Genomic DNA, 26,598 nt, shown 5'->3' on the forward strand with positions numbered 1-26,598 from the left:
AATCCACCTACCCTGCACATCTTTGGGTTGTGGGGGCGAAACCCACGCAAACACGGGCAGAATGTGCAAACTCCACACGGACAGTGACCTGGTGTCGGGATCGAACCTGGGACCTCAGTGCTGTGAGGCAGCAGTGCTAACCACTGTGCCACTGTGCTGCCCGGGCTTTCCTGCAGAGAGGGCGACAATCGGGTGGGTTGGTGCTGCCAAACCCGATGCTCTATTACTGGGCGGCGAACATTGGGAAAGTGCGAGGGCGGTTCGAGGAGCCGGGTGGGGAGAGATGGAGGAGGCCTCGTGGGTAGGGTCATGTCTAAGGGCGTTGGTTACGGCCCCTCGTCCACTCTCCCCGGCCAGACCAGCCCGGTGGTAGTGGCATCTTTAAAAGTCTGGAACCAATTGAGGCAACATTGTGAACCGGGGAGAAGTCATTACTGTCACCAATCTGTGATAATCACAGGTTTGCACCATCAGAGAAGGTTGTAATGTACAGGATCTGGAGAGAGAAGTGGCTGAGATGTTGAAGGATTTGTCCGTGGAAGGTGGGTTTGCGATTCTCGAGGAGATGGAGAAGACATTTCACATCACGAGGGTGAATGCATTTCAGTATTTGCAGCTGAGGAACTTTATCCGTGAAGAGCTGTCTTCATTCCCCCAATTGCCGAGACCCGCACTGGTAGATGGGATGCCATCATGGGATGAGATGGGGCAAGGGAAGATCTCCGATACATATCAGTGTTTGCTGGTGACAAGGAAATCGTTGCTAGAAGAGGCGAAGGGGAAGTGGGAAGAGGAACTGGGCCTGGGGCTAGAGGGAGGGATATGGAGTGAGATCCTGCATGAGGTGAATTTTAACCCCTCCTGCACCTGAGCCTGATACAGTTTAAAGTTGTACAGAGAGTGCACTTGACTGAGACGCGGATGAGCGGGTTCTCCCCTGGGGTGGAGGACAGGGGTATTGAAGGGGGTCAGAAAATCACTCACACATGCCCCAAGCTAGTTGGATTCTCGGTATCGTTTTTTTGAGACCATGTTGGAGATCGTTAGGGTGAAGCCCTGTCCGATGATGCCGATCTTTGGGGTATCATACTCCCCGGAGCATCTTGAGGCGGGGGAAGGCTAACGTCTGGGCCTTTGCCTCCTCGGTGGTCCGCAGGCGAGTTCTGCTTGGATGGAGGTTGGTGGTACCACCCAGGTCCTTGGCATGGTTTGGGTGACCTGGTAGAATTCCTGTGATTGGAAAAGATTAAGAGGGTTGGAAGAAAGGTTCCATTCCAGGCTATTCAGCACCTCGAAGAACCTGACCAGCAGTGGGTGAGGGGTGGGGGGGGGGGGGGGGGGGGGGGGGGAGACACTGGTTGTGCTGGAGCGCACCCACCCATTGATGGGTCGGCTGGGGTCAGAGGGCACCTAGGGGGGAGGGGTGTCCTGGGGGGACATCCATATTACCTTTGGCCCTAAATTCACAGAGGGCAGTCAGCGGCGTTCGCAGCTGCATGGCTGCCTTTCCGGCTGCGGCAATGGTGCTCCCTGCCCGTCCACCCGGACCCCACAGCCCACCTCCTGGCCAACCCCCCCGCTACTCCCCCCCCCCCCCTCCCACCCCGGCCCAGGCAGAAGCCCACCTGCTAGGGGCACAACTGTCAGCAAACTATGGCAATGTTGGACACTTTCCGTACCCCCTCTCTCTCTCTCTCTGGCGTTTATGAACACATTGGTGCCTTTGAGGCAACGGAGAATTGTGATTTGGCGTGAAACCGGCACCCGCCACCATTTTGGCCTCAAAACCGATTCTCCGCCCCAATCGCGTTTTCCTCTGTTTCTCTCCTCAGATGCTGCCCGGCTTGCTGAATTTATCCAGAATTTTCTGCTTTTATTTTATATATATATAATATACGTAAATATATTGCTGTACAACCATCGGGAAGGTGAGTGCGTGAGACATCATTAAAAATTACTCATTTGATCCCTTCTGAATCACCCAGATTTGGAAACCTGAGGAAAGATTCTTTTAAACTTAATACCTTCACTGTTTTATTTGCCTTTCACACTTCCTCATCAGTAGCATACTTCAGTCTGGCGCTCTATTCTGATACATCACCGTGTGCATCCGGCCTAGTTTGTGTAACCAGCCAAACATTTCCCCAATTAATCATCTTCATTGTTCTACTTCTGTCCGGGGTGTGGATTCTCCCTTTGGTGAGAAACTGGCAGGATTTGTTGGCATCCTGTTAACATTCTATCGCTATGACTGTTGAACCTGGCTATTCCCGGCCTAGCCTGCCTTTATATCCAACCACATATATGTAAAAGCGGCTGAATTTGGAATTCCTTTATAATTGTATCCACCACAGATTTCTCAAATGCCGCAAATCCACCCCCGGGAGATGATTCACACACATTAAGAAAATCCCTGCTCGTTTTCATTCATCACACCAATACATCATTGCCCAATCTGCTTTGAGCTGAGGACAACCAGCTTTTGGAATGATGGAAGCGACCAGGCACGACACATCATTTAACCTATAAACACGTAACAGCCAACCCGAACAGGCGTCGGGCTGTGGCGGCCAGGGGCTTTTTAACAGTAACTTCATTTGAAGCCTACTTGTGACAATAAGCGATTTTCATTTTTCATTTCATTTCACTGACTCAACCTTCATAAGTTCCGCTCTGTGGCCGGGATTCTCCGCCTCTGTTTTTGGTGAATGGGAAAAGCCCTGTGGTGGCGGAGATTCCAATGGGAATCTCCAAATGGCTTTTACGGCAGAGGGCTTTCCCCTTCTTATTGTCTCCCCCCCCCCCCCCCGACACGGCCCACGCCCCCGTTCCACCTCTCCACCCCCGCCACTGACTCTTCATACGGACTCGAAATATTGGGAGGATTTACTGCGGAACCCACCATGTCTTTCACAGAGAAGGCCGCAATCGGCCAGTGACAGGATCACGTCATTGTCACCAGACTTTCTCATTGAACGTACCCCTCGCCGCCGTGGATGCGACATCATCGGGACCAGAAGATTGCGCCAGCTTGAACGGCCGAAAACATTCACAGAATCACTGAATAATAAGCACAGGAGAGGCCCTTCAGCCCATCAAGTCTGCACCGATGCATGAAAAACCCTTGACCTGCCTGCCCAACCCCATTTGCCAGCTCTTGGCCCATGGCCCTGAATGCTATGATGTGTCAAATACTCACCCAGACACTTTTTAAAGGATGTGAGGCAACCTGCCTCTCCCACACTCCCAGGCAGAGCATTCCAGACCGTCACCACCCTCTGGGTAAAAATGTTTTTCCTCAAATCCCCCCTAAACCTCCCACTCCTGATCTTGAACTTGTGTCCCCTGGTAACTGACCCTTCAACTAAGGGAAACGGCTGCACCCTATCCACCCTGCCTATGCCCTCATAATAATAATAATAATCTTTATTATTGTCACAAGTAGGCTTACATTAACACTGCAATGAAGTTACTGTTAAAATCCCCTAGTCGCCACATTCCGGCGCCTTTTCGGGTACACAGAGGGAGAATTCAGAATGTCCAAATTACCTAACAAGCACATCTTTCGGGAATTGTAGGAGGAAACTGGAGCACCCTGAGGAAACCCACAGAGACACAGGGAGAACAGTGACCCAAGCCGGGAATTGAACCCGGGCCCCTGGTGCTATACAACTCCAACATGACCTCCCTGCTTTTGTAATCTCTGCCTCGATTTATAAAGGCACATGTTCCGTATGCCTTTTTCACCACCCTATTAACCTGCCCTTCTGCCTTCAGATATCTATGGATGGACACGCCAAGGTCCCTTTGTTTCCCGGAACTTCCCAGTGTCACACCATTCATTGAATGCTTCCCTGATCAAACCTTGCCTCTCCAAGTGGAGATAGATTCACTCCTTCAGAATCTTTTCCAGTAGTTTCCCCAGCACTGGTCTGTAGTCCCCTGGCTTATCTCTACAACCTTTCTTAAATAGTGGGACCACATTAGCTGTTCTCCAGTCCTCTGGCACCTCCCTCGTGGCCAGACAGCAATAAAGAATTTGGGTCGGAGCCCTGGCAATCTCCTCCCTCGCCTCCCACAGCATCCTGAGACACAATTTATCCGGACCTGGAGACTTGTCAACTTTTAAGCCTGCCCACACCTCCAATGCGTTGTCAGTCAAATAAAGCACAAAGAAAAGTACAGCACAGGAACAGGTCCTTCGGCCCTCCAACCCTCCACCAACCATGCTGCCCGCCTCATCTAAATCTTCCTACACTTCCGTGGTCCGTATCCTTCTATTCCCATCCTATTCATGTATTTATCAAGACGCTCCTTAAACGTCACTATCGTCCCTGCTTCCACCATCTCCTCCGGCAGCAAGTTCCAGGCACCCACTACCCTCTGTGTAAAAAACATCCCTCGCACATCTCCTCTAAACCTTGCCCCTCGCACCTTAAACCGATGTCCCCTTGTCATTGACTCTTCCACCCTGGGAAAAGCTTCTAACTATCTGCTCTGTCCATGGCCCTCATAATTCTGTCGACTTCTGTCAGATCGCCTGTCAACCTCCGTTGTTCCAGTGAGAACAAACCGAGTTTATCCAACCTCTCCTCATAGTTAATAACGTCCATACTAGGCACCATCCTGGTAAATCTCTTCTGCACCCTCTCTAAAGCTTCCCCATCCTTCTGGCAGTGTGGCAACCAGAATTGAACACTATATACCAAGTGTGGCCTAACTAAGCTTCTACAGCTGCAGCATGGCTTGCTAATTTTTATACTCAATGCCCCGGCCAATGAAGGCCAGCATGCCGTATGCCTTCTTGACTACGTTCTCCACCTGCGTTGCCACTTTCAGTGACCTGTGGACCTGTACACCCAGATCCATCTGCCTGTGACAATTTGCTCAAGAACCTCACAGTCTCTCTCTTTAAATATATCAATGGGAAGAGGACAACCAGGGAAAGCATAAGGCTCTTTAGGGACCAAGAGGGGAATCTGTGGGTGGTGGACCCAGAGGACATTGGTAGGATGTTGAACAAATACTTCACATCTGCCTTCACCCAAGAGAATAATTTTACCAGCCAGAGCTTTCTCATATCTCATTTCTCATTGGGCAGCACGGTAGCATTGTGGCTAGCACAATTGCTTCACAGCTCCAGGGTCCCAGGTTCGATTCCGGCTTGGGTCAATGTCTGTGTGGAGTCTGCACATCCTCCCCGTGTGTGCGTGGGTTTCCTCCGGGTGCTCCGGTTTCCTCCCACAGTACAAAGATCTGCAGGTTAGGTGGATTGGCCATGATAAGTTGCCCTTAATGTCCAAAATTGCCCTTAGTGTTGGGTGGGGTTACTGGGGATAGGGTGGAGGTGTTGACCTTGGGTAGGGTGCTCTTTCCAAGAGCCGGTGCAGACTCGATGGGCCAAATGGCCTCCTTCTGCACTGTAAATTCTATTCTATGATAAATATCCCTGCTTTACTCTCCTAATTACTTTCTTAAGCTCCATCCTGTACTTTCTGTACTCCATTAATACCTCCATTGATATGCACCCCTTGTACTTCTAAAAGCCTCTCTTTTCTTCTCATCGTATCCTGAATGTCTCAGGTCATCCATAATTCTCTAGGCTTGTTACTCCTTCCTATTACCCTCGAGGGAACATGTTGGGCCTGTATCCTCCCCATTTCCTTTTTGAACTGCTCTTCTGTAAATTTCCCCACAAGTAACTTTTTCCAGTCTACCTTGGCCAGATCCAGCCTTATTTTTCAAAAATACACTCTCCTCAATCCAAAACCTTTTTTTGAAACTTGTCTAATTCTTTATCCATAACAAATTTAAATTGTACCCGCTATCACCAAAATGCTTCCCCACCAACACATCAACCACCTGTCTGGCTTTATTCCCAGAATTAGGTCCAGCATTGCACCATCCCTTTTTGGACCCTCTACATATTGAGCTAAAAAGTTCTTCTGTATACATTTTAAGAACTCCAAAGCTATCTAAGCCCTGAATACTTGACTATCCCAATTAATGTTGAGAAAGTTGAAATCACTTAATATAATTACCCTACTATTATTTTTACACACCTCTGCAAATTACGCACATATTTGCTCCTCAATTTCTCTATGACTATCTGGGGGTCTATAATAAACACCACTTGCCTTCATTGGCCGGGGCATTGAGTATAAGAATTGATAAGCCATGTTGCAGCTGTATAGAACCTTAGTTAGGCCACACTTGTAGTATAGTGTTCAATTCTGGTCGCAACACTACCAGAAGGATGTGGAGGCTTTAGAGAGGGTGCAGAAGAGATTTACCAGGATGTTGCCTGCTATGGTGGGCATTAGCTATGAGGAGAGATTGAATAAACTTGGTTTGTTCTCACTGGAACGACGGAGGTTGAGGGGCGACCTGATAGAGGTCTACAAAATTTTGAGGGGCATAGACAGAGTGGAGAGTCAGAGGCTTTTCCCCAGGGTAGAGGGGTCAATTACTAGGGGGAATAGGTTTAAGGTGCGAGGGGCACAGTTTAGAGGAGATGTACGAGGCATGTTTTTTACACAGAGGGTAGTGGGTGCCTGGAACTCGCTGCCGGAGGAGGTGGTGGAAGCAGGGACGATAGTGACATTTAACGGACATCTTGACAAATACATGAATAGGATGGGAATCGAGGGATACAGACCCAGGAAGTGTAGAAGATTTTAGTTTAGACGGGCAGCATGGTCGGCATGGGCTTGGAGGGCCGAAGGGCCTTCCTGTGCTGTACTTTTCTTTGTTCTTTGTTCTTATTAGAGTGAGCGTGTGTGAGAGGGAGAGTGAGCATCTGTGTGTATGAGAGTGAGCATGTGTGTGTATGTGAGAGTGTGCGTGTGTGTGAGAGGGAGAGGGAGCGTGTGTGTGAGAGGGAGAGTGAGCGTGTGTGTGAGAGGGAGAGTGAGCATGTGTGTGAGAGGGAGAGGGAGCGTGTGTGTCTATGAGAATGAGCGTGTGTGTGTATATGAGAGTGAGTGTGTGTGTGTTTCTGAGAGTGAATGTGTATGAGAGGGAAAGTGGGTGTGTGTGTGAGAGGGAGAGTGAGCGTGTGTGTGAGAGGGAGAGTGAGCATGTGTGTGAGAGGGAGAGGGAGCGTGTGTGTCTATGAGAGTGAGCGTGTGTGTGTATATGAGAGTGAGTGTGTGTGTGTTTCTGAGAGTGAATGTGTATGAGAGGGAAAGTGGGTGTGTGTGTGAGAGGGAGAGTGAGTGTGTGTGAGAGGGAGAGTGAGCATGTGGAAGAGGGAAAGGGAGCATGTGTGTCTATATGACAGTGAGTGTGTGTGCGTATATGAGAGTGAGCATGTGTGTGTGTGTATGAGGGTGAGCGTATGTGTGTGTATATGAGAGTGAGAGTGTGTGTGAGAGGGAGAGTGAGCAGGTGTGTGAGAGGGAGAGTGAGCAGGTGTGTGAGAGGGAGAGTGAACGTGTGTGTGTATATGAGAGTGACGTGTGTGTGTGTTTCTGAGAGTGAATGTGTGTGAGAGGGAGAGTGAGTGTGTGTGTGAGAGGGAGAGTGAGTGTGTGTGAGAGGGAGAGTGTGTGTGTGTGTATGAGAGTGAGTGTGTGTGTGAGAGGGAGAATGAGCGTGTGTGTATATGAGTGTGAGAATGTGGGAGAGGGAGAGGGAGCGTGTGTGTAGATGAGATTTTAAATCTGGTTTTCTATATTTATATATATTGCGTAGAAACATAATAAGAATATTTCTCAGTGTTCTTGGGAGGTCCAGAGGGTTCCGAGGCCAGAGTTTGGAAATCCCTGCCTTAAACTATTAGGTTTTTAACATCCATCAACAGAATCCAGGCGATGCTAACAGCTCGGTACGAAGTGAGGCAGGTCATCCAGGTGGCTACAGCTTATATTGCTCATTCACGTAGTCAACTAGTTTACTCTCCGAGAGACACTTTCAGGTGCTCGGGGGCAGTGCCAGGGTGCCTGGCCATGTACCTCACCACCCGAGGGCTCAACTGACCTGCCGAGCCCGGCTTGGTCATCTCTGATTCGTGCCGGTTTGACGTCACTCCGACTGGTTGGGAGGATAAGGCTTGGGCCTACGTCACGGCGCAAAGCCATTTAAGTATATTTAAATGTATTAAAATTCATGGGACTCAGGTTCACGCCCTTTACTGGCACAAACCTGATCACATCACCGGCAGGGGGAGGGCAGGGAAGAACTCAAACCAAAATCTCGCTGGCGCAAATCCCATTATAGACCTCTCGTGTGATTTGCGGCTATAACGGGATTTATGCGTGCAGCAAGGCCCTTTAAAATATATCCACAGGGCTGGATTCTGGATCCGTCTAGTCTTACGACCCGTAAGTCGCCAACGCCCCCCCCACCAATCCTCTATCCATTGGAGGGCTAGCAGCCGCGTAGGGTAAAGCTTTACTTGTGGAAACGGCCGGAGATTGACCGGGTCCGTGGCTGCGCATACGCATGGAGGGAACCTGCGGCGGCCGCATCATGTAACGTGGCGCCGGCTGTCACCGGACCCGGCCTGCAAAAATCTGCCCCCCTGTAACCACCCTCGCCACCCCCGGACCACCACCCACCAGTCCCCCCAGCCCCCGACGAAGGCCCCCCCCTGCCAGAAGAACGGCTCCCCCCCCCCCCCGACTGTGGTGGCGCTGGACTCAGTCCGCAACCGACACGCCAGGTCCCTGAACCCTGTGAGCACACGTGAGCGGCATTGTCGGGGACTCGGCCCATCGGAGGCGGAGCATCGTGAGAGGGTCTCAGGTGACATCCTGAGAACATCCATACGGCGTGTGGCGTACTCCTCAAGTACGTCGATTTTGAGGGGGTGGGAACATCACAAAAGCAACGCTGCCCCCCGATTCCGATGATTCTCGGTGATGCTCGGCACAACATCGAGGGCCGAAGGGCCTGTTCTGTGCTGTACTGTTCTATGTTCTATGTTCTATGTTCTATTCTCCGGCCGATCATCAAATGCAATTTCGGTGCCGGCGATCGGAGAATCCAGCCATAGGACATCGAACATACAGGGCAGTAGGAGGCCATTCGGCCCTTCGAGCCTGCACTGACCAACTTAAGCCCTCATTTCCACCCTATCCTGGTAACCCAATAACCCCTCCTAACTTTTTTGGTCACCAAGGGCAATTTAGCATGGCCAAGCCACCGAACCTGCACGTCTGTGGACTGTGGGAGGAAACCCACGCAGACAGGGGGACAACGTGCAGACTCCGCACTGACAGTGACCCAGCGGGGAATCGAACCAGGGCCTTGGTATTGTGAAGCCACAGTGCTAACCACTATGCTACAGTGCTGCTATAGTTTTTAAATCACGCAGCTCTCTTAACTTTATGCATGTGCATTGACACTGACTGTTAACCTTTGTCTGAAGAGTGTCATTTCCATGCCCCTCATTGCTTTTGTGACTGCTGTTGTTTCATAGGGTTTGTGGGGACATGTGGACCTCAGGTATTGATAATAGCTCTGTACAGCGTGCAACCGGTGACCCCCCTTCTGGCACCTTGTTCAAATCCTGCACAGCTTGGTTTATTGAAGATTTCAGTTTATCGTGTGCTTTCGAAGGTAGATGCACAGCTGGAATCTTGCCCTTCAAGTCTTCGAGTTCAGCTCTGATGTGAACATTTTCTTGAAGAACAAAGAAAAGTGCAGCACAGGAACAGGCTCTTCAGCCCTCTAACCTCAACCCTTCTCCACTTTTGGGGTCCATATCCCTCTCTTCCCATCCTATTCATGTATTTGTCAAGAAGCCCCTTAAAGGTCACTATCGAGGGCAGCACGGTGGCCTAGTGGTTAGTGTGGTGATCGTAGATTGACCAGATACAAAAACAACAGAGCAAACACACAGCAGGCAAAGCTGGTAGTTAGCACTGGAAGGTAGTTCTAGGTCGAGCTCTGGAAACTGAACAAACCCACAATAAAGCATCTTCTCCACACTTGAGACTGCGAGCTTTATTAAGACACGAGGAACAACACATGGTACCTAGGAGTGATTTCAGACGCTTACGACAGGACAACTCAGCTGCAGATACAGAAAGCACAAAATGGCATGGAAATCTCCTACTGGACATTTGACTGGGGAAGACATCGCTAATTCGAGGATGTGGCATGGATACCCACCTCAGCTGGACACGACTGGTAATGTAATAAATGTCTGGAAAAGGTTCAAACAAATGTTCGATTTTTATCTCATAGCTAATGATGTAGCAGACGCCTCAGACAAAATTAAAATAGCAATTCTCATCGAAGGGCCTGTCAATAAGAAAGTGTATAATGGATTTAAACACTCAAAAGGTGAAGACAGGAACAGCTTACAAACGTTACTAAACAAATTTGAAGAGTACTGTGAGAAATTTGAACAGCAAGGCATGCTCACAGTCCAACCTGCACAGAGACTGAGTGATGCAAGACTTAAAAAATCACAAAAAGATCAGGAAATCGCGAATGCACAGTACAGATCAAAAAGAAGAAATAACATGAATTTTTCACAAAGCCAAAACGCTGAAATCCAGTCCAGATCGGAAAGAAAAGGTAACTTACAACTTTTAGAAAGAAAAAACGCTGAAATCCGCGATAAAATGGCGTCGGAGCACATTTTGCAGTCTCTGGTAAGCAAAGAACTACAAATCGCGTCTGCGCATGCGCCGGAACCGGAAGTTGCGCATGCGCCGGAACCGGAAGTCGCACATGCGCCGGAACCGGAAGTCGCGCATGCGCAGTTTACAAAAGATCGCGGCGCCGATCGTTATGCGCATGCGCAAGCCGCGCATGCGCAGTCAAAAAAAGTCTTCGTCGCGGACCGTCATGCGCATGCGCAAGCCGCGCATGCGCAATGGACACCGAACCGCACAAGGAAAGAAAGCCGATTTGCGCATGTGCAAGTCGTTCCTACGCGTGACGTCATGACGTCTGAGAATCCTGACCACGCCCACTTAAAAGGGAAATGCCCGAAAATTGAAAACAAGACACGTAAAGTGGTAAAACCAAATTTTCTTGCCTCAGAACACAGAAAAACGCCTGAACTTAAACCAACAGTGAAAAACAACTTGCACAAAACCTTGGAAAAAGCTGCCTTCACCACACACAGTGAAGCGAACAAAAAGAATTCCGAAACAACAAAAGATGATTTGTTTTTTCGACGATTACCTCTCAGACCTGACTGGGTCAGTCGGATATGCTTATCACAGCATCAGCGACACGGTCGCAAAGCACAACACGAACCAACTCGTGGTAGATGAATCCAACCAAGATGATTTGGTTTTCAAAGAATACTACTCAGACATGGCTGAGTCAGTCGGATATGCTTATCACAGCATCAGCGACACGGTCGCAAAGTTCAACACGAATCAACTCGTGGTAGAAGAATCCAACCAGGATGATTTAGTTTTCGGAGAATACTACTCAGACACAGCTGAGTCAGTCGGATATGCTTATCACAGCATCAGCGACACGGTCGCAAAGTTCAACACGAATCAACTCGTGGTAGAAGAAGCCAACGAAGATGAAATGGGTTTCAAAGAATACTACTCAGACATGGAGGAGTTATTTGGACATGCTGATCACAGCATCAGCGACACGGTCGCAAAGTTCAACACGAATCAACTCGTGGTAGAAGAAGCCAACGAAGATGAAATGGGTTTCAAAGAATACTACTCAGACATGGAGGAGTTATTTGGACATGCTGATCACAGCATCAGCGACACCGTTGCAAAGCTCAACACGACTCTACTCATGGTGGATGAATCCAACACCATGGTGCCATGGCAGCTCGTCGATACATTGGATGACAGCAATACCCAAGACGAAGACGACGCCACACAGAGAGCACAGGAAGACTCCACGGAGCGAGCGATGACAGGCTCCACAGTGCGAGTGATGAAAGACGCCAACAGGGATGCAAGCAAACACTCCCGGGCGGACACCAAGCATGAACAAGACCATGAAGGAAAACCCGCTGTACCTGAGCAACCGCAAGCAGACTATGAAAGTCTACCAAGCTCACAGGAACAAGAAGAAAGAGCGGACTATGAAAGTCCAACACGCTCACAGGAACAAGAAGCAAGAGCAGACTATGAAAGTCCAACACGCTCACAGGAACAAGAAGAAAGAGCGGACTATGAAAGTCCAACACGCTCACAGGAACAAGAAGAAGACAATGCACCTCTGCCCACTGCATGCGAAGACAGTGACAAGGTGATCACACTCAACGTACAGGATCACAGTGAGACTGACAGTTCTCAGCTTGTCTGTACCGAAGCACAGAGCGAAAACAGTGACAAGGTGCTCGCACTCGACGTACAGGATCACAGTGAGACTGACAGTTCTCAGCTTGTCTGTACCGAAGCACAGAGCGAAAACAGTGACAAGGTGCTCGCACTCGACGTACAGGATCACAGTGAGACTGACAGTTCTCAGCTTGTCTGTACAGAAGCACAGAGTCGGGCCACCCAACAGTCCAGAGAGACGATGCCGAAAGAAAACATGCAGATTTTGACTCCAGAAGAGGAGCACCTGGAGCCCAGAGAGACAACGCCAAAAGAAAACATGCAGATTTTGACTCCAGAAGAGGAGCACCTGGAGTCCACAGAGACAATGCCGAAAGAAACCATGCAGATTCTGACTCCAGAAGAGGAGCACCTGGAGTCCAGAGACATCAAACAAAAAGAAACCATGCAGATTTTGACTCCAGCAGAGGAGCACCTGGAGTCCAGTGAGATAACATCAACAGAAATCATGAAGATTTTAACTCCAGAAGCGGAGCACCAAGAGTCTAGAGAAACCACGTCAACTGAAATCATGCAGATTTGGACTCCAGAAGAGGAGCGCCGAGAGTCCACAGACACCGCGTCAAATGTAATCAAGAAGACTTTGACTCCGGAAGACGAGCACCAAGAAAGCAAAGATGCGGAATCCAATTCTCCACAACTGATTGATGTCACCTGCACCGATGCAACATCAGATCATTCGCACCACTCGCGAGACGGAATGCTCAATGACTCAAATTATCCACTCGGGACACTCATAGAGTATAACAAGAAAAACAAAAGTCAAAAGAAACACAGCAAGAACAAAAACAACATGAAGCGCGACAAGACCAACAACAATAGCAAGAAGCACAGCAGAAACGAGAACGACAACAGCAAGAAGAAAAGCAACATGAAGCGCGACAAGACAAACAACAATAGCAAGAAGCACAGCAGAAACGAGAACGACAACAGCAAGAATAAAAGCAACATGAAGCGCAACAAGACAAACAACAACGTCAGGCACAAAGATAGCGACAACGACAGAGGCAGAAACAACAAGAATGGCAACAAACACAACAAAGTCAGGAGCAAAGATAGCGACAACAACAAAGACGGAAACGACAAAAACAGCGACAAGTACGGCAACGGAAACAACAAAAACAGGAACGACAGAAACAACAGCAATGAAACAACGACTTGTACACAATGGCACTACTTGGCACATGATGGACGATGCCACAGCACACTGCAAAACGATAACAAGACTACAAACATGTCATGGGATGACAACGAATCGCACAAACTCACGTCTGCTCCAGAACAAGCAAGCACACCAGCATCCAAGGCGGATGAGACAATAAATCAACACCACAAGCACAAAAAAAAAAAAAAGTCCATGCCAGTCAACATCAGTGATGTGACCATGCAAACACCTCGGGATGACGCATTGGGTACTTAAGATAACAAGGAACACCAACAACATTCACAGCGGACTTGCAATATCAATATCACCACGTCATCAACAACAAAAAGAAAAAAAAAAAAAAGCTCTGAACACATTCATCAAGTTTGGACTCATAAATGTGTTTATTAAGTTTGGACACATAAATACATTGGCTTTGTTAACCAAGGCAATAGCATCATCACTTGTATAGATACGCATATCATAAGTTACTGTTTTGTATAATTTTCCTTAATGATGTACAGAAACTATGTAATGAGAAAGAGGGGGATGTGGTGATCGTAGATTGACCAGATACAAAAACAACAGAGCAAACACACAGCAGGCAAAGCTGGTAGTTAGCACTGGAAGGTAGTTCTAGGTCGAGCTCTGGAAACTGAACAAACCCACAATAAAGCATCTTCTCCACACTTGAGACTGCGAGCTTTATTAAGACACGAGGAACAACACAGTTAGCACAACCCCCTCACGGCGCTGAGGTCCCAGGTTCGATCCCGGCTCTGGGTCACTGTCCGTGTGGAGTTTGCACGTTCTCCCCGTGTCTGCGTGGGTTTCGCCCCCACAACCCAAAAATGTGCAAAGTAGGTGGATTGGCCACGCTAAATTGCCCCTTAATTGGAAAAAAATAATTGGCTAATCTAAATTTATAAAAAAAAAAAAAAACGTCACTATCGTCCCTGCTTTCACCACCTCCTCCAGCAGCGAGTTCCAGGCACCCACTACCCTCTGTGTAAAACACTTCCCTCGCACAACTCCTCTAAACTTTGCCCCTCGCACCTTAAACCTTTGTCCCCTAGTAGTTGACTCTTCCATTCTGGGAAAAAGCATCTGCCTATCCACTCTGTCCTTGCCCCTCATAATTTTGTCTTCTGTCGGGTCGCTCCTCAACTTCTGTCGTTCCAATGAGAACAAACCGAGTTTATTCAACCTCGCCTCATAGCTAACACCCTCCATACCAGGCAACATCCTGGTAAACCTCTTCTGTACCCTCTCCAAAGCCTCCACATCATTCTGGTAGTGTGGCGACCAGAATGAACACTATACTCCAAGTGCGGCCTAACTAAGGTTCTGTACAGCTGCAACATGACTTGCCAATTCTTATACTCAATGCCCCGGCCAATGAAGGCAAGAATGCCGTATGCCTGCTTGACGACCTTCTCCACCTGCGTTGCCACTTTCAGTGACCTGTGGACCTGCGCACCCAGATCCCTCAGCCTGTCGATACTCTGAAGGGTCCTGTACATTTCCCACGTGTATTCCCACTTTCCAAAATGCATTACCTCACATTTGTCCGGATGAAACTACACCAACTTCATTTAACTTTGGCTCCTGCAGTTGATTTTATTCACGTTGTCGGCAGCCATCTTGTGGTTGACTTAAATATCGTCTCCCTCAGTCTGGAGTCTTTTGTTTCCCTCTGTCAGAAATTCCATCTTCTCTCTCGGATCTTTCGCTGTCCTTTGTTGAGGTTACCAATCCAAGCTTGAGACCTGCTTCAACTGAGGCGAGTGGCTGTGGTATCTCATCGATGATCTGCAACTCCAGATCTTGCTTCTTCCCATACTTGGGTTGGCAGGCTGGTTTCTCCTCTTGATATGAGTATCGTGCCATCACATAGCCTCAATCTTACTTTTCGAGGAGTTCATTTTGAGATTGCCAGGCGAGGCCACGCAGGCCTGTGAAAGCTGCACGACGCGTCTGAAGTTTCTTGTTGGCTTGATACGCTCCCTCTGCGGTCATCATTGTAACAGACACAAACCATTTATCACCGACAGGTTTCAGTGAACCAACCTGTTGATTCAACTGGGTTGATTCCAAAATTGAGAGGCTTTTATGAGGAGAGGCTGAGTAGAAATGAAATGAAAATCGCTTATTGTCACTAGTCGGCTACAAATGAAGTTCCTGTGAAAAGCCCCTACTGGGACTGTACTCATTGGGATTTGGAAGAATAAGGGGAGATCTGATAGAAACATATAAAATTATGAAGGGAATAGATAAGATAGATGTGGGGAGGTTGTTTCCACTGGTGAATGAAACGAGAACTAGGGGGCATAGCCTCAAAATACGGGGAGCAGATTTAGGATTGAGTTGAGGAGGAACTTCTTCACCCAACGGGTTGTGAATCTATGGAATTCCTTGCCCAGTGAAGCAGTTGATGCTATCTCGTCATATGTTTTAATATTAATAATAATCTTTATTAGTGTCACAAGTAGGCTGACATTAACACTGCAATGAAGTTACTGTGAAAAGCCCCTGGTCCCCACATTCCGGCGCCTCTTCGGGAGAATTCAGAATGTCCAATTTCCACCCTACAGCACGTCTTTCGGGACTGTGGGAGGAAACCGGAGCATCCGGAGGAATACCACGGAGACACAGGGAGAACGTGCAGGCTACACACAGACAAGTGACCCAAGCTGGGAATCGAACCCGGCAACCCCGGCGCTGTGAAGCAGCAGTGCTAACCACTGTGCTACCGTGCTGCCCATGGTGGTGTGGGCTTTCAAACTGGCGAGAAAGACTCAATTCCTTCCTCCATTCCCATTTCCGGCACTTCCATGCGAAGCAGGGCAAGGTGAAAATATTGTGGGCAGGAAGGAGGATCACCATGCCTGGAAATGGCCCAATTGTCGGTTTCCACGTCAAAGCTGAAAATGTAATTTGCTATTTCTCTCTCTCTCTCTCCCTCTGTCAGCCTGGAGCTTCTGTGTAAATCCACATTTTCACTATTAGTCACTGATGTCATGATATGCAAGCATGCAGCTAATGAACACATAGAATAGGACACGACCAATGAGCAGTCAGGACACTCAGGGGTGGTATCTCACTATCAAAAGGATGAGGTGCTCACACCCCGCCTCTTTCCACAGACCAACATCTACAGAGTCAGACAGTGTGTATCCTCAGCATCACACCCCAGCACGTGGCTCAGAGCAAAGGCTGGTTCAGTTAGACTGGGTTACTACATTTAGATTAGCAGAGAGTCGCACGCATTGAGAATTGTGCTAATAGTTCAATAAAACACATTGAACTCACTTCAAAGTCTGGAGCATCTTTTACTCAAAACTGCATCAGGTGGCAGCTTGTGTTATTCCAAATTACATAACACAACAACTGATATAAATTTACCATTTTAAATCGAGAGAAGGAACTCCATTTGAAATATTACCACTAGTTCCCTCCCCCTGAGTGGAATTTTATCAGTGGCATGCCATTTCCCACGGCCGAACTGGGAAGTATCAAACACTTCCGCTTTTTCTGTTTTTCAACACAATTATAATTCAACTTCATGGTGTGGGCAGTCTGCACAAGGAAACACGTATTGTCCCAAGGCGGGGGTGGGGGAGAGGGGAGTGGGGGAAGGGGGGGAGTGGGGGGGAGGGGGGGGAGTGGGGGGGGAGGGGGGGGGAGAGGGGGGGTGGGGGAGTGGGGGGTGGGGCGTAACCTGCTGTCGTACATAGAAGCAGGAGGAGGACATTCGGCCATTCGGCACTTCGAGGCTGCTCCGCCATTCATTATGATCATGGGCAGCACGGTAGCACAAGCGGATAGCACTGTGGCTTCACAGCGCCAGCGTCCCAGGTTCGATTCCCTGCTGGGTCACTGTCAGTGTAGAGTCTGCACGTCCTCCCCGTGTCTGCGTGGGTTTCCTCTAGGTGCTCCGGTTTCCTCCCACAGTCTAAAGACATGCACGTTAGGTCGATTGGCCATGATAAATTGCCCTCAATGACCAAAAATGTTAGGAGGGGTAATTGGGTTCTGGGGCTAGGTTGGAAGTGAGGGCTTAAGTGGGTCGGTGCAGACTCGATGGGCCGAATGGCCTGCTTCTGCACTGTATGTTCTATGACTATGTCTATGGCTGATCATCAGGTTCAATAAGCAGACCCTGCCCCACATCCCTTGTTCCCTTTGGCCCCAAGAGCTATATCAAATTCCTTCTTGAAATTACACAACATTTTAGGCCTCGACTCACCACTCTCTGGGTGAAGAAATTTCTCCTCACCTCAGTTCCAAAAGATTTACCCCTTATCCTCAAACTATGACCCCTGTTCTGGACTCCCCCACCATCGGGAACATTCTTTTTGTATCTACCCTGTCTAATCCTGTTAGAATTTTATACGTTTCTTTGAGAACCCCCCTCACTCTTCTAAACTCCAATGAATATAATCCTAATAAAGTCCGGCCCTCCCAGGAATCAGCCTGGTAAACCTTCGCTGTCCTCCCTCCATAGCAAGAACATCCTTCCTCAGATATGGACACCAAAACTGCACACAATACTTAAGGAGTGGCCTCACCCATGCCCTGTACAATTGCAATAAAACATCTCTATTCCGATACTCAAATCCTCTCGCTATGAAGACCAAAATACCATTTGCTTCCTTTACTGCCTGCTGTACCTGCGCACTTACTTTCAGCGACTGATGCACAAGGACACCAAGGTCTCGCTGCCTATCCGCCTCTCTCAGTTTACACCCATTCAAATAATAATCTGTCTTCCTATTTTTGCTACCGAAGCGGATAACCTCACATTAATCCACATTGTACTACATCTACCATGCATGCGCTAGCTGATAATACAGCAGGTAGGAGTGCTGGTGAAACAGGGAGGGGCTTTGTTCTGGCGCACATTGATTTCAGAAAGAAGAGGGATATTTCCATTATTGTGAAAGAAACAATACTTTTATTTTGTTCCTTCCTTCGTGAATGTTCGTGTCAGCATTCAGTGTTGAACTCTCCACTCTGCGGGACATGGTGGAACTTGTCGGTTCAGCTGGCCCTCCCTTCTCTGCAATGTGGAAGGGGATTGTCTGAGAGAAAACACAGCAGGTGATAATAAAAATAATAATAATAATCGCTTATTGTCACGAGTAGGCTTCAATTAAGTTACTGTGAAAAGCCCCTAGTCGCCACATTCTGCCGCCTGTTCGGGGAGGCTGGTATGGGAATTGAACCCGCGCTGCTGACCTTGGGGGCGATTCTCCGCACTCACGACGGTGCGGAGAATAGCGGGGGTCGTAAATTTTTACGGCCACGCTGGTCTGACGCCCTCCCGCTATTCCCCCCCCCCCCCCCACGCCCACCTCCCGACACGAATCGCTGCCTGCCGTTATTTTACGGCGAGCAGCGATTCTCAGCTGGCCGATGGGCAGAAGTCCAAGCCCTTTACGACCGTTTTTAGGAACGTCAAACACACCTGGTCTGACCGTTCGTAAAAACGGCCGTAAAGTCGCGATCTGGGAAACCATGGCACCGATTGGCACGGCAGTACCACGGCCGTGCCAAGGGTGCCATGGGCCCGCGATCGGTGCCCACCGATCGCGGGCAGCGGGTACTTACCCCGCGCACTCTTTATCCTTCCGCCGCCCCGCTGTATCCATTCGCGGGGCGGTTGAGGGGCATGCGCGGGTTTCGCGCAAATGCGCGATGACGTCACCCGCGCATGCGCGGGTTGGAGGCTTCCAATCCGCGCATGCGCGGCTGACGTCATGTGACGCGTCAGCCGTCGCAAACTCTGGCAAGCGGGCTTAACGAAATTCGTTAAGCCCGCGATGCCGGAGTTCACGGCCGCGGCATGCTAGCCCCGACCGGGGACCAGAATCGGTTCCCGGTCGGGGGGGCGGAGGCTGGCGTCAAACCCGCCCGTTTTTGACACCAGCCTCACGATTTCTCCCGGTTTCGGAGAATCACGCCCCATATTCTGCATTACAAGCCAGCTGTTTAGCTCACTGTGCTAAACCAGCCTCAGCCCACTGTGCTAAACAAGCAAAAAGGTTGTAGGTGAACTCAAAACCCTGTACGGCCTCAACCAACCAACACCCTGAGATGGATGGGCACTTTGACAGTACTGACAGCGCACGTTAGCCCATTATTTTATCCCTATCACACCCAAAACCTCACGTCCTTTGCACCTCACTCATTCAAGCCCTGAGCCCACCATCGCTGTCCTCCCCTGGATACCCTCTTCCACTTGTCCGTGCTACTGACCCCCAGCCTTTCTTGTGAGCTGTCATTCCCTGCCTTGTGCCCCAGATTTCAGACCTTCGACACGTCGACACAAAGCTAAGTGCTTTCTGCTATCTGAAACAAACGTGAACCGGGTGCCATAAGATTCTTCTTTATCTTTATGAAAAAACGTTCATGCGACTTCCGGTTGCGGCTATGCGGAGCTAAGCCGCACGTTCGGCAGCTCCCGCTTTAAGAGGACTTGTGGGCTCTTTTAAGGCCCCCAAACGGCGCTGATTTGACGATTCCCGGTGGATAAAGGAGTCTGGAGCAAAACCCCCGGGATTTATGGTGTGGACCCAGAGTGGGGTGAGGAGAAAAATGGCAGCAGCTCCCCTGGAAAAGCGGGGGAAGGTGGACAAAATGGCGGCCGGTGGAGCCCCTGAGGAGTGGAGGCAGTGGGCGGAGGAGCAGCAGGCGGCCCTTCTGCGCTATTTCATGGAGCTGAAAGGGGAGTTGTTGGAATCCCTGAAGGTGACAACGAGTAAGCTGCTGGAGACCCAGACAACCCAGGGTGCAGCGATACTCGAGTTGCAGCAGCAGGCCTCTGAGCGCGAGGAGGAGGTTTCGGCCCTCATGGGGAAGGTGGAGATACACGAGGCGCTTCATAAAAAGTGGCAAGATCGGTTCGAGGAGATGGAGCTTCGGTCACGGAGGAAGAACCTGCGGATCCTGGGCCTCGAGGAGGGGCTGGAGGGGTCGGACCTGCCGGCCTATGTGGCCGTGATGTTGAACTCGCTGGTGGGGGCAGGATCCTTCCATCTGCCCCTGGAGCTGGAGGGGGCCCACAGAGTACTGGCCAGGCGGCCTAAGGCGAATGAACCCCCGCGGGCGGTGCTGGTGCGGTTCCATCGGTTCAGTGACCGGGAGTGTGTTCTCCGATGGGCCAAGAAGGTGAGGAATAGTAAGTGGGAGAATTCGGTAGTGCGTATCTACCAGGACTGGAGTGCGGAGGTGGCCAAGCGGAGAGCCGGGTTTAACCGGACGAAGGCGGTGCTCCATGGAAAGCAGGTGAAGTTCGGCATGTTGCCGCCTGCGCACCTGTGGGTCACCTACAAGGACCGGCATCACTACTTTGAGTCCCCGGAGGAAGCGTGGGCCTTTGTGCAGGCTGGAAAGCTGGACTCGAACTAGAGATTGGGGGCTGTGGGAGTTTTTCTATTCATGTATCATTGTTTATGCTGTAGCGGGTTATTCTGTTTGTTTTTGTTTTTTCTCTCGCTTTCAGACGATGTGGGTTATGGTTTTGTGTTCTAAGGGGGGTACTGGGGTGTGTGGTTGATCTGTGTCTTTGTTTGTACGGAGTTGGTGGTTGGGTTGGGACTGCGGTTTGGGAGCTGCGTTGGGGGGGGTGGAGTGGGGCAGTGTGAAAGCGCGGACTTTTCTCTGGTTTCCCGCGCTGCGGGACGAGGGGGTGGAGCTGGTGGCGAGGGGCGTGGTTATTAGACCGGGTTTCCTGCGCTGAAGCGGTGCCCAGGAGCTGATGCAGGGGAGGAGGGGGGACCTCATATCGGGAGGGGTTGGAGTTAGAGCGGGAGCTGCCGGGGTCAGCAGAAGTCAGCTGGCTCACGGGAGTACAGTGGAGGGAGAGTCGCAGCTAGGAGGGGTCCTAGCCGGGGGGGGGGGTCTGGATGAGGTTCTATCGCCGTGGGAAACGGGCCGAATGGGTGATGGCCAGGGGCGAGCAGTCGATGGGTTATGGCTAGTCGACGGGGGAGGGGGGTGGGGTGCCCCCTGATCCGGCTGATTACGTGGAACGTGAGGGGTTTGAATGGGCTGGTTAAGCGGGCCCGGGTATTTTCGCATCTGAAGGGGCTGAAGGCGGACGTGGCCATGCTCCAGGAGACTCATCTGAAGGTGGCGGACCAGGTCCGTCTGAGGAAGGGGTGGGTGGGGCAAGTTTTCCACTCAGGGCTCGACTCGAAGAAACCGGGGGGGGGTGGCGATCCTGGTGGGGAAGAGGGTGGCGTTTGAGGCATCTGAGGTTGTGGCTGATAGTGGCGGCAGATATGTGATGGTGAGCGGTAAGCTGCAGGGGGAGAGGGTGGTGTTGGTTAATGTGTACGCCCCAAATTGGGATGATGCTGGTTTCATGAGGCGTATGTTCGGCCGCATTCCTGGCCTGGAGGTGGGGGGCTTGATCATGGCGGGGGGGGGACTTCAATACGGTGCTGGATCCCTTACTGGATCGTTCTAGTTCAAGGACAGGCAGGAGGCCAGCGGCGGCCAAGGTGTTGAGGGGGTTTATGGACCAGATGGGAGGAGTGGATCCCTGGAGGTTCGGGAGGCCGAGGGCTCGGGAGTACTCTTTTTTCTCCCATGTGCACAGGGTTTATTCCCGCATTGATTTCTTTGTTTTGAGCAGGGGACTGGTCCCGAGGGTGGAGGAGGCCGAGTATTCGGCTATTGCGATTTCGGACCATGCTCTGCATTGGGTGGATCTGGAGATGGGGGAGGTGCGGGACCGGCACCCGCTTTGGCGTCTGGACGTGGGGTTGTTTGCTGATGAGGAGGTGTGTAGGAGGGTTCGGGGATGTATCGAGAGGTACCTCGAGGTCAATGATACTGGGGAGGCCCAGGTGGGGATGGTGTGGGAGGCTCTGAAGGCAGTGATTAGGGGGCAGCTGATCTCCATCCGAGCCCATAGGGAGAGGGGGGAGAGGAGGGAGAGGGAGAGACTGGTGGAGGAGCTGTTGAGTGTGGATAGGAGGTACGCGGAGGCCCCGGAGGAGGGATTGCTGTGGGAGCTGCGTAGCTTGCAGGCCAAGTTTGATTTATTGACCGCCAGAAAGGCGGAGACACAGTGGAGGAAGGCGCAGGGAGTGGTCTATGAGTGTGGAGAGAAGGCGAGCAGGATGCTGGCGCACCAGCTTCGTAAGCGGGATGCGGCTAGAGAGATTGGTGGAGTGAAGGATAGAGATGGGAATGTGGTGCGGCAGGGGGCAGAGGTCAATGAGGTCTTTAGGGACTTCTATAAGGAACTGTACCGGTCGGAGCCGCCGGCGGTGGGAGGGGGAATGGAGAGTTTTTTGGACAGGCTCCGATTTCCAAGGGTGCAGGAGGAGCAGGTGGAGGGACTGGGGGCGCCGATTCAGATGGAGGAGCTGGTCAGTGGGATTGGCCACATGCAGTCGGGGAAGGCGCCGGGACCAGATGGGTTCCCGGTTGAATTTTATAAGAAATATGCGGACCAGCTGGGCCCCCTGTTGGTTAGGACCTTCAACGAGGCATGGGAGGGGGGTGTTCTGCCCCAGACGATGTCTCGGGCACTAATCTCCCTGATCTTGAAGCGTGTGGAGACCTGGATTAATGACATTGCGGGATTCATTAAGTTGGAGAAGGTCAAGTTCGCCCTGAGGGGGTCGGTTCAAGGGTTCTTTAGGAGGTGGCAGCTTTTCCTCGACTTTCTGGCTCAACGATAAGGTACTAGGTCAGCAGCAGCAGCAACCCAGGGGGGGGGGGGGGGGGGGGGGGGGGAAGGGGGTTTTTTAGGGGGATAGTGTTTAAATTAATTTGCTTATTGTTAATTTATTTTGTTGTTTATTGGGGTTGGGGGGGAGGGGGTGGGGGGTGTTTGTTATATGCGTTGTTTCAGGTGCCGGGGGGTGTTTATTATTATTATTGTTATTATTGTTTTGTTGATATATATTTTTCAAAAAATTCCAATAAAAATTATTTTTAAAAAAAGAAAAAATGTTTATGCGCATGAGTATTACAGGTACAAACCAGGCAGAGGACAGCGTGAGACTTGACACTCATTGACTTCATCTGAACTTCCACCAGGAAATCCAAATTTTGCATCCCATCTAATTCTGTACCCGTTCGCTGCTTTTCCATGTCTTGTGGACTCATTAAACACCCCCTTGATGCACGATCAATTGCACAAAGACTCAGATTGGGTACAACTGTGGCTTTATTGCAGTAAGATACGTGGCCTCCTACTGCAGCTGGCGAAATGGCAGATCAATGGAGGACACGCATATTGATACGGCTCCTTGTGGGCGGAGCCAGCTGGCAGGGGCTGCCAGCGAACCTGTAGTACAGGTCCTAACTTACATCCCCTAATACAGGTGTACACAGTGGTTCACCAACCCCTCCACCAATCTAATACCCCTCTCAATGAACAGTCCCTTTATGTATTGTAACCAATGCCTTTCTCAATAGTGTGTCACATAATTACGTGGTGAGATCATCGGAGGCACTTTGGAGATTTTCTCACTTCCACCTGAGGCTGTGAACAAGCAACACCTCTGTAATAAAGTCTGACTATTTGTTTAAGAAACCCACGGTGTGGCAACCTTTCATCATTTGCCTTCACAGCGCCAGGGTCCCAGGTTCGATTCTCGGCTTGGGTCACTGTCTGAGCGTAATCCGCATGTTCTCCCCGTGCCTGTGTGGGTTTCCTCCGGGTGCTCCGGTTTCCTCCCACAAGTCCCAAAAGATGCGCTGGCAGGTGAATTGGTTATTCTGAATTCTCCCTCCGTGTACCCAAACAGGCGCCGGACTGTGGCGACTCGGGGGTTTTCACATTAACTTAATTGCAGTGTTAATGTAAGCCTACTTGTCACAATAAAGATTATTATTATTAAGAAGAACAAGACGCCCTTATAAAAGAGTCGTCCAGTTGCACAGTGGTTAACACTGCTGCCTCACAGCGTCAGGGAGCCGGGTTCGATACCAACCTCAGGTGACTGCCTGTGTGGAGTTTGCACGTTCTCCCCATGTCTGCGTTAGTTTCAAATAACAAAGAGCAAAGAACAAATCAGCACAGGAACAGGCCCTCCAAGCCTGCATGGGTTTCCTCCCATAGCTGAAAGATATGCAGGTTAGGTGGATTAGCCATGCTAAAGGCTAGAAGTACAGCCTCAAGGCTGTGTTCTGCAAGCACTTCTCTCTGTGTTGTAGCATTGTTTGTCCTGCATACCAGCCAGTCTCATACAATCTCCAGCAGGAGTGGCCCATACTCATAGTGCCCAGCCAGTCACCTGAGCCTGGTCAGGAACTCGATTGTCACTTGTACCGAGGTACAGCGAAAAGTATTTTTCTGCGAGCAGCTCAACAGATTAAGTACACGGGAAGAAAAGGGAATAAAAGAAAATGCATAATAGGGCAACACAAGGGATACAATGTAACTACATAAGCATCGGCATCGGATGAAGCATACAGGGGTGTACTGTTAATGAGGTCAGTCCATAAGAGGGTCATTTAGGAGTCTGGTGACAGCGGGGAAGAAGCTGTTTTTGAGTCTGTCCGTGCGTGTTCTCAGACTTCTGTATCTCCTGCCCGATGGAAGAAGTTGGAAGAGTGAGTAAGCCGGGTGGGAGGGGGTCTTTGATTATGCTGCCTGCTTTCCCCAGGCAGCGGGAGGTGTAGATGGAGTCAATGGATAGGTTGCAAGTTCTACAGGGAGTCTGCTGGCTTTATTAAACCTGTAGCTCTGGAGAATAACTGATGTTCTCAGGTCGGAGTGGTTTCGCTATGAAATCCACTAGCTCAGTAAAAGTTTGTCAGCCACCGGGTAAGTCAGGATCTTAATGATTCTGAACGTCTGGGCTCCACAGACAGTCAAAAGGATTACCTTCTGTGGCTCGTCACCCTCTAAATTCTTCAGTTTTATTTAAGCAGAGCTGTCCAGAATCCACTTCTTGCTTCTCATCGCCAGCGTAGTAATCCAGGAGACACGAAGATTAAATTAAACCCAATTTATTTAAACTCAAACATAAAGCCACACACGCGGTATTCAACACTATAATAATAATTATCATCATCATCATATTTATTGTCTCAAGTTGGCTTATGTTAACACTGCAATGAAGTTACTGTGAAGAGCCCCTAGTCGCCACATTCCGGCACCTGTTCGGGTACACAGAGGGAGAATTCAGAATGTCCAAATTACCGAGCAGCAGGTCTTTTGGGACTTGTGGGAGGAAACCGGAGCATCCGGAGGAAACCCACGCAGATACGGGGAGAACGTGCAGACTCCACACAGGCAGTGACCCAAGCCGGGAATCGAACCTGGAACCCTGGAGCTGTGAAGCAACACTGTCAACCACTGTGCTGCCCAGTTCCAGCCCGGGACCAGCAGGAACTCCCAGTCCAGGTTTGGGACGATAGTTAAAATGCTCGATAATGAGTTCTAGCTGGATGGGCCTCCGCCCGTTACCATGGGAACTTGTACTCCACAGAGAGATCAATAAGTGATCCCTCGGGGTCCTCCTGAATGAAAGAGCTCGCAAGGAGTTATTTCTGCGGGGCTTGGCTAGAAACACAGATTGAAGAAAGAGTAGGTCAATGTCAGTCATGTGCTAGGATATGAAATATTCCACCTCATCAACCACTTCACCCTTGGGATTGGCCAAAACAACCTTGGCAAAGATTACAGATCGATTTTGAGGGACTAATTGAAGGAAACATGTTTCTCGTCCCAGTGAATGTATGCTCGAAATGGTCCGAAATAATGATGGTGAATTACTGAAAAGAAAATCGAACGACTGGGTGAAGTATTTACACGGTTTGGCCAACCGGAACAATTAGTTAGCGATAACAGAACTTAGGAATTGATGGAATCTTCAAAACAATGGAATGTAACATGTAAAAACTGCGCCTGATCATCCTTCCACAAATGGATTGGCAGAGAGGTTGGTGCAGTCATTGAAGAATGCTACCAACGTACAAAAGGAAAAGGACCATTCGGAAACAATTTCCTCACATCCTACAGGAGCACTGCCCACCTTGAGAAGTTGAGAACCAAGTTTGATTTGCTCGTCCAGCCTGACACCGTGACCACCGTGGAGAGACAACAAAACTAAGTTACTCGCTGTGAACAGACATCAAAGTTTGGAGGAGGTGCACCGATCAAATCCTCGCTTCAGAAAGAGAATTTGCAGAGTT

General features: G+C 50.0%; 1 protein-coding gene across 1 annotated transcript in view; it reads left to right on the top strand.

Annotated features, from left to right (window-relative positions):
• Positions 1-565: 565 nt before the first annotated feature.
• The window catches only part of nkpd1 (NTPase, KAP family P-loop domain containing 1), a 58,253-nt gene continuing 32,220 nt past the window's right edge, over positions 566-26,598 (top strand). The window contains exon 1 of the mRNA XM_038785762.1: positions 566-844. Coding sequence (XP_038641690.1) covers positions 566-844 — 279 coding nt within the window. The remainder of the gene's footprint in view (positions 845-26,598) is intronic.

Source organism: Scyliorhinus canicula, chromosome 27 (genome assembly GCF_902713615.1).
Source record: "Scyliorhinus canicula chromosome 27, sScyCan1.1, whole genome shotgun sequence".
NCBI lineage: Eukaryota > Metazoa > Chordata > Chondrichthyes > Carcharhiniformes > Scyliorhinidae > Scyliorhinus > Scyliorhinus canicula.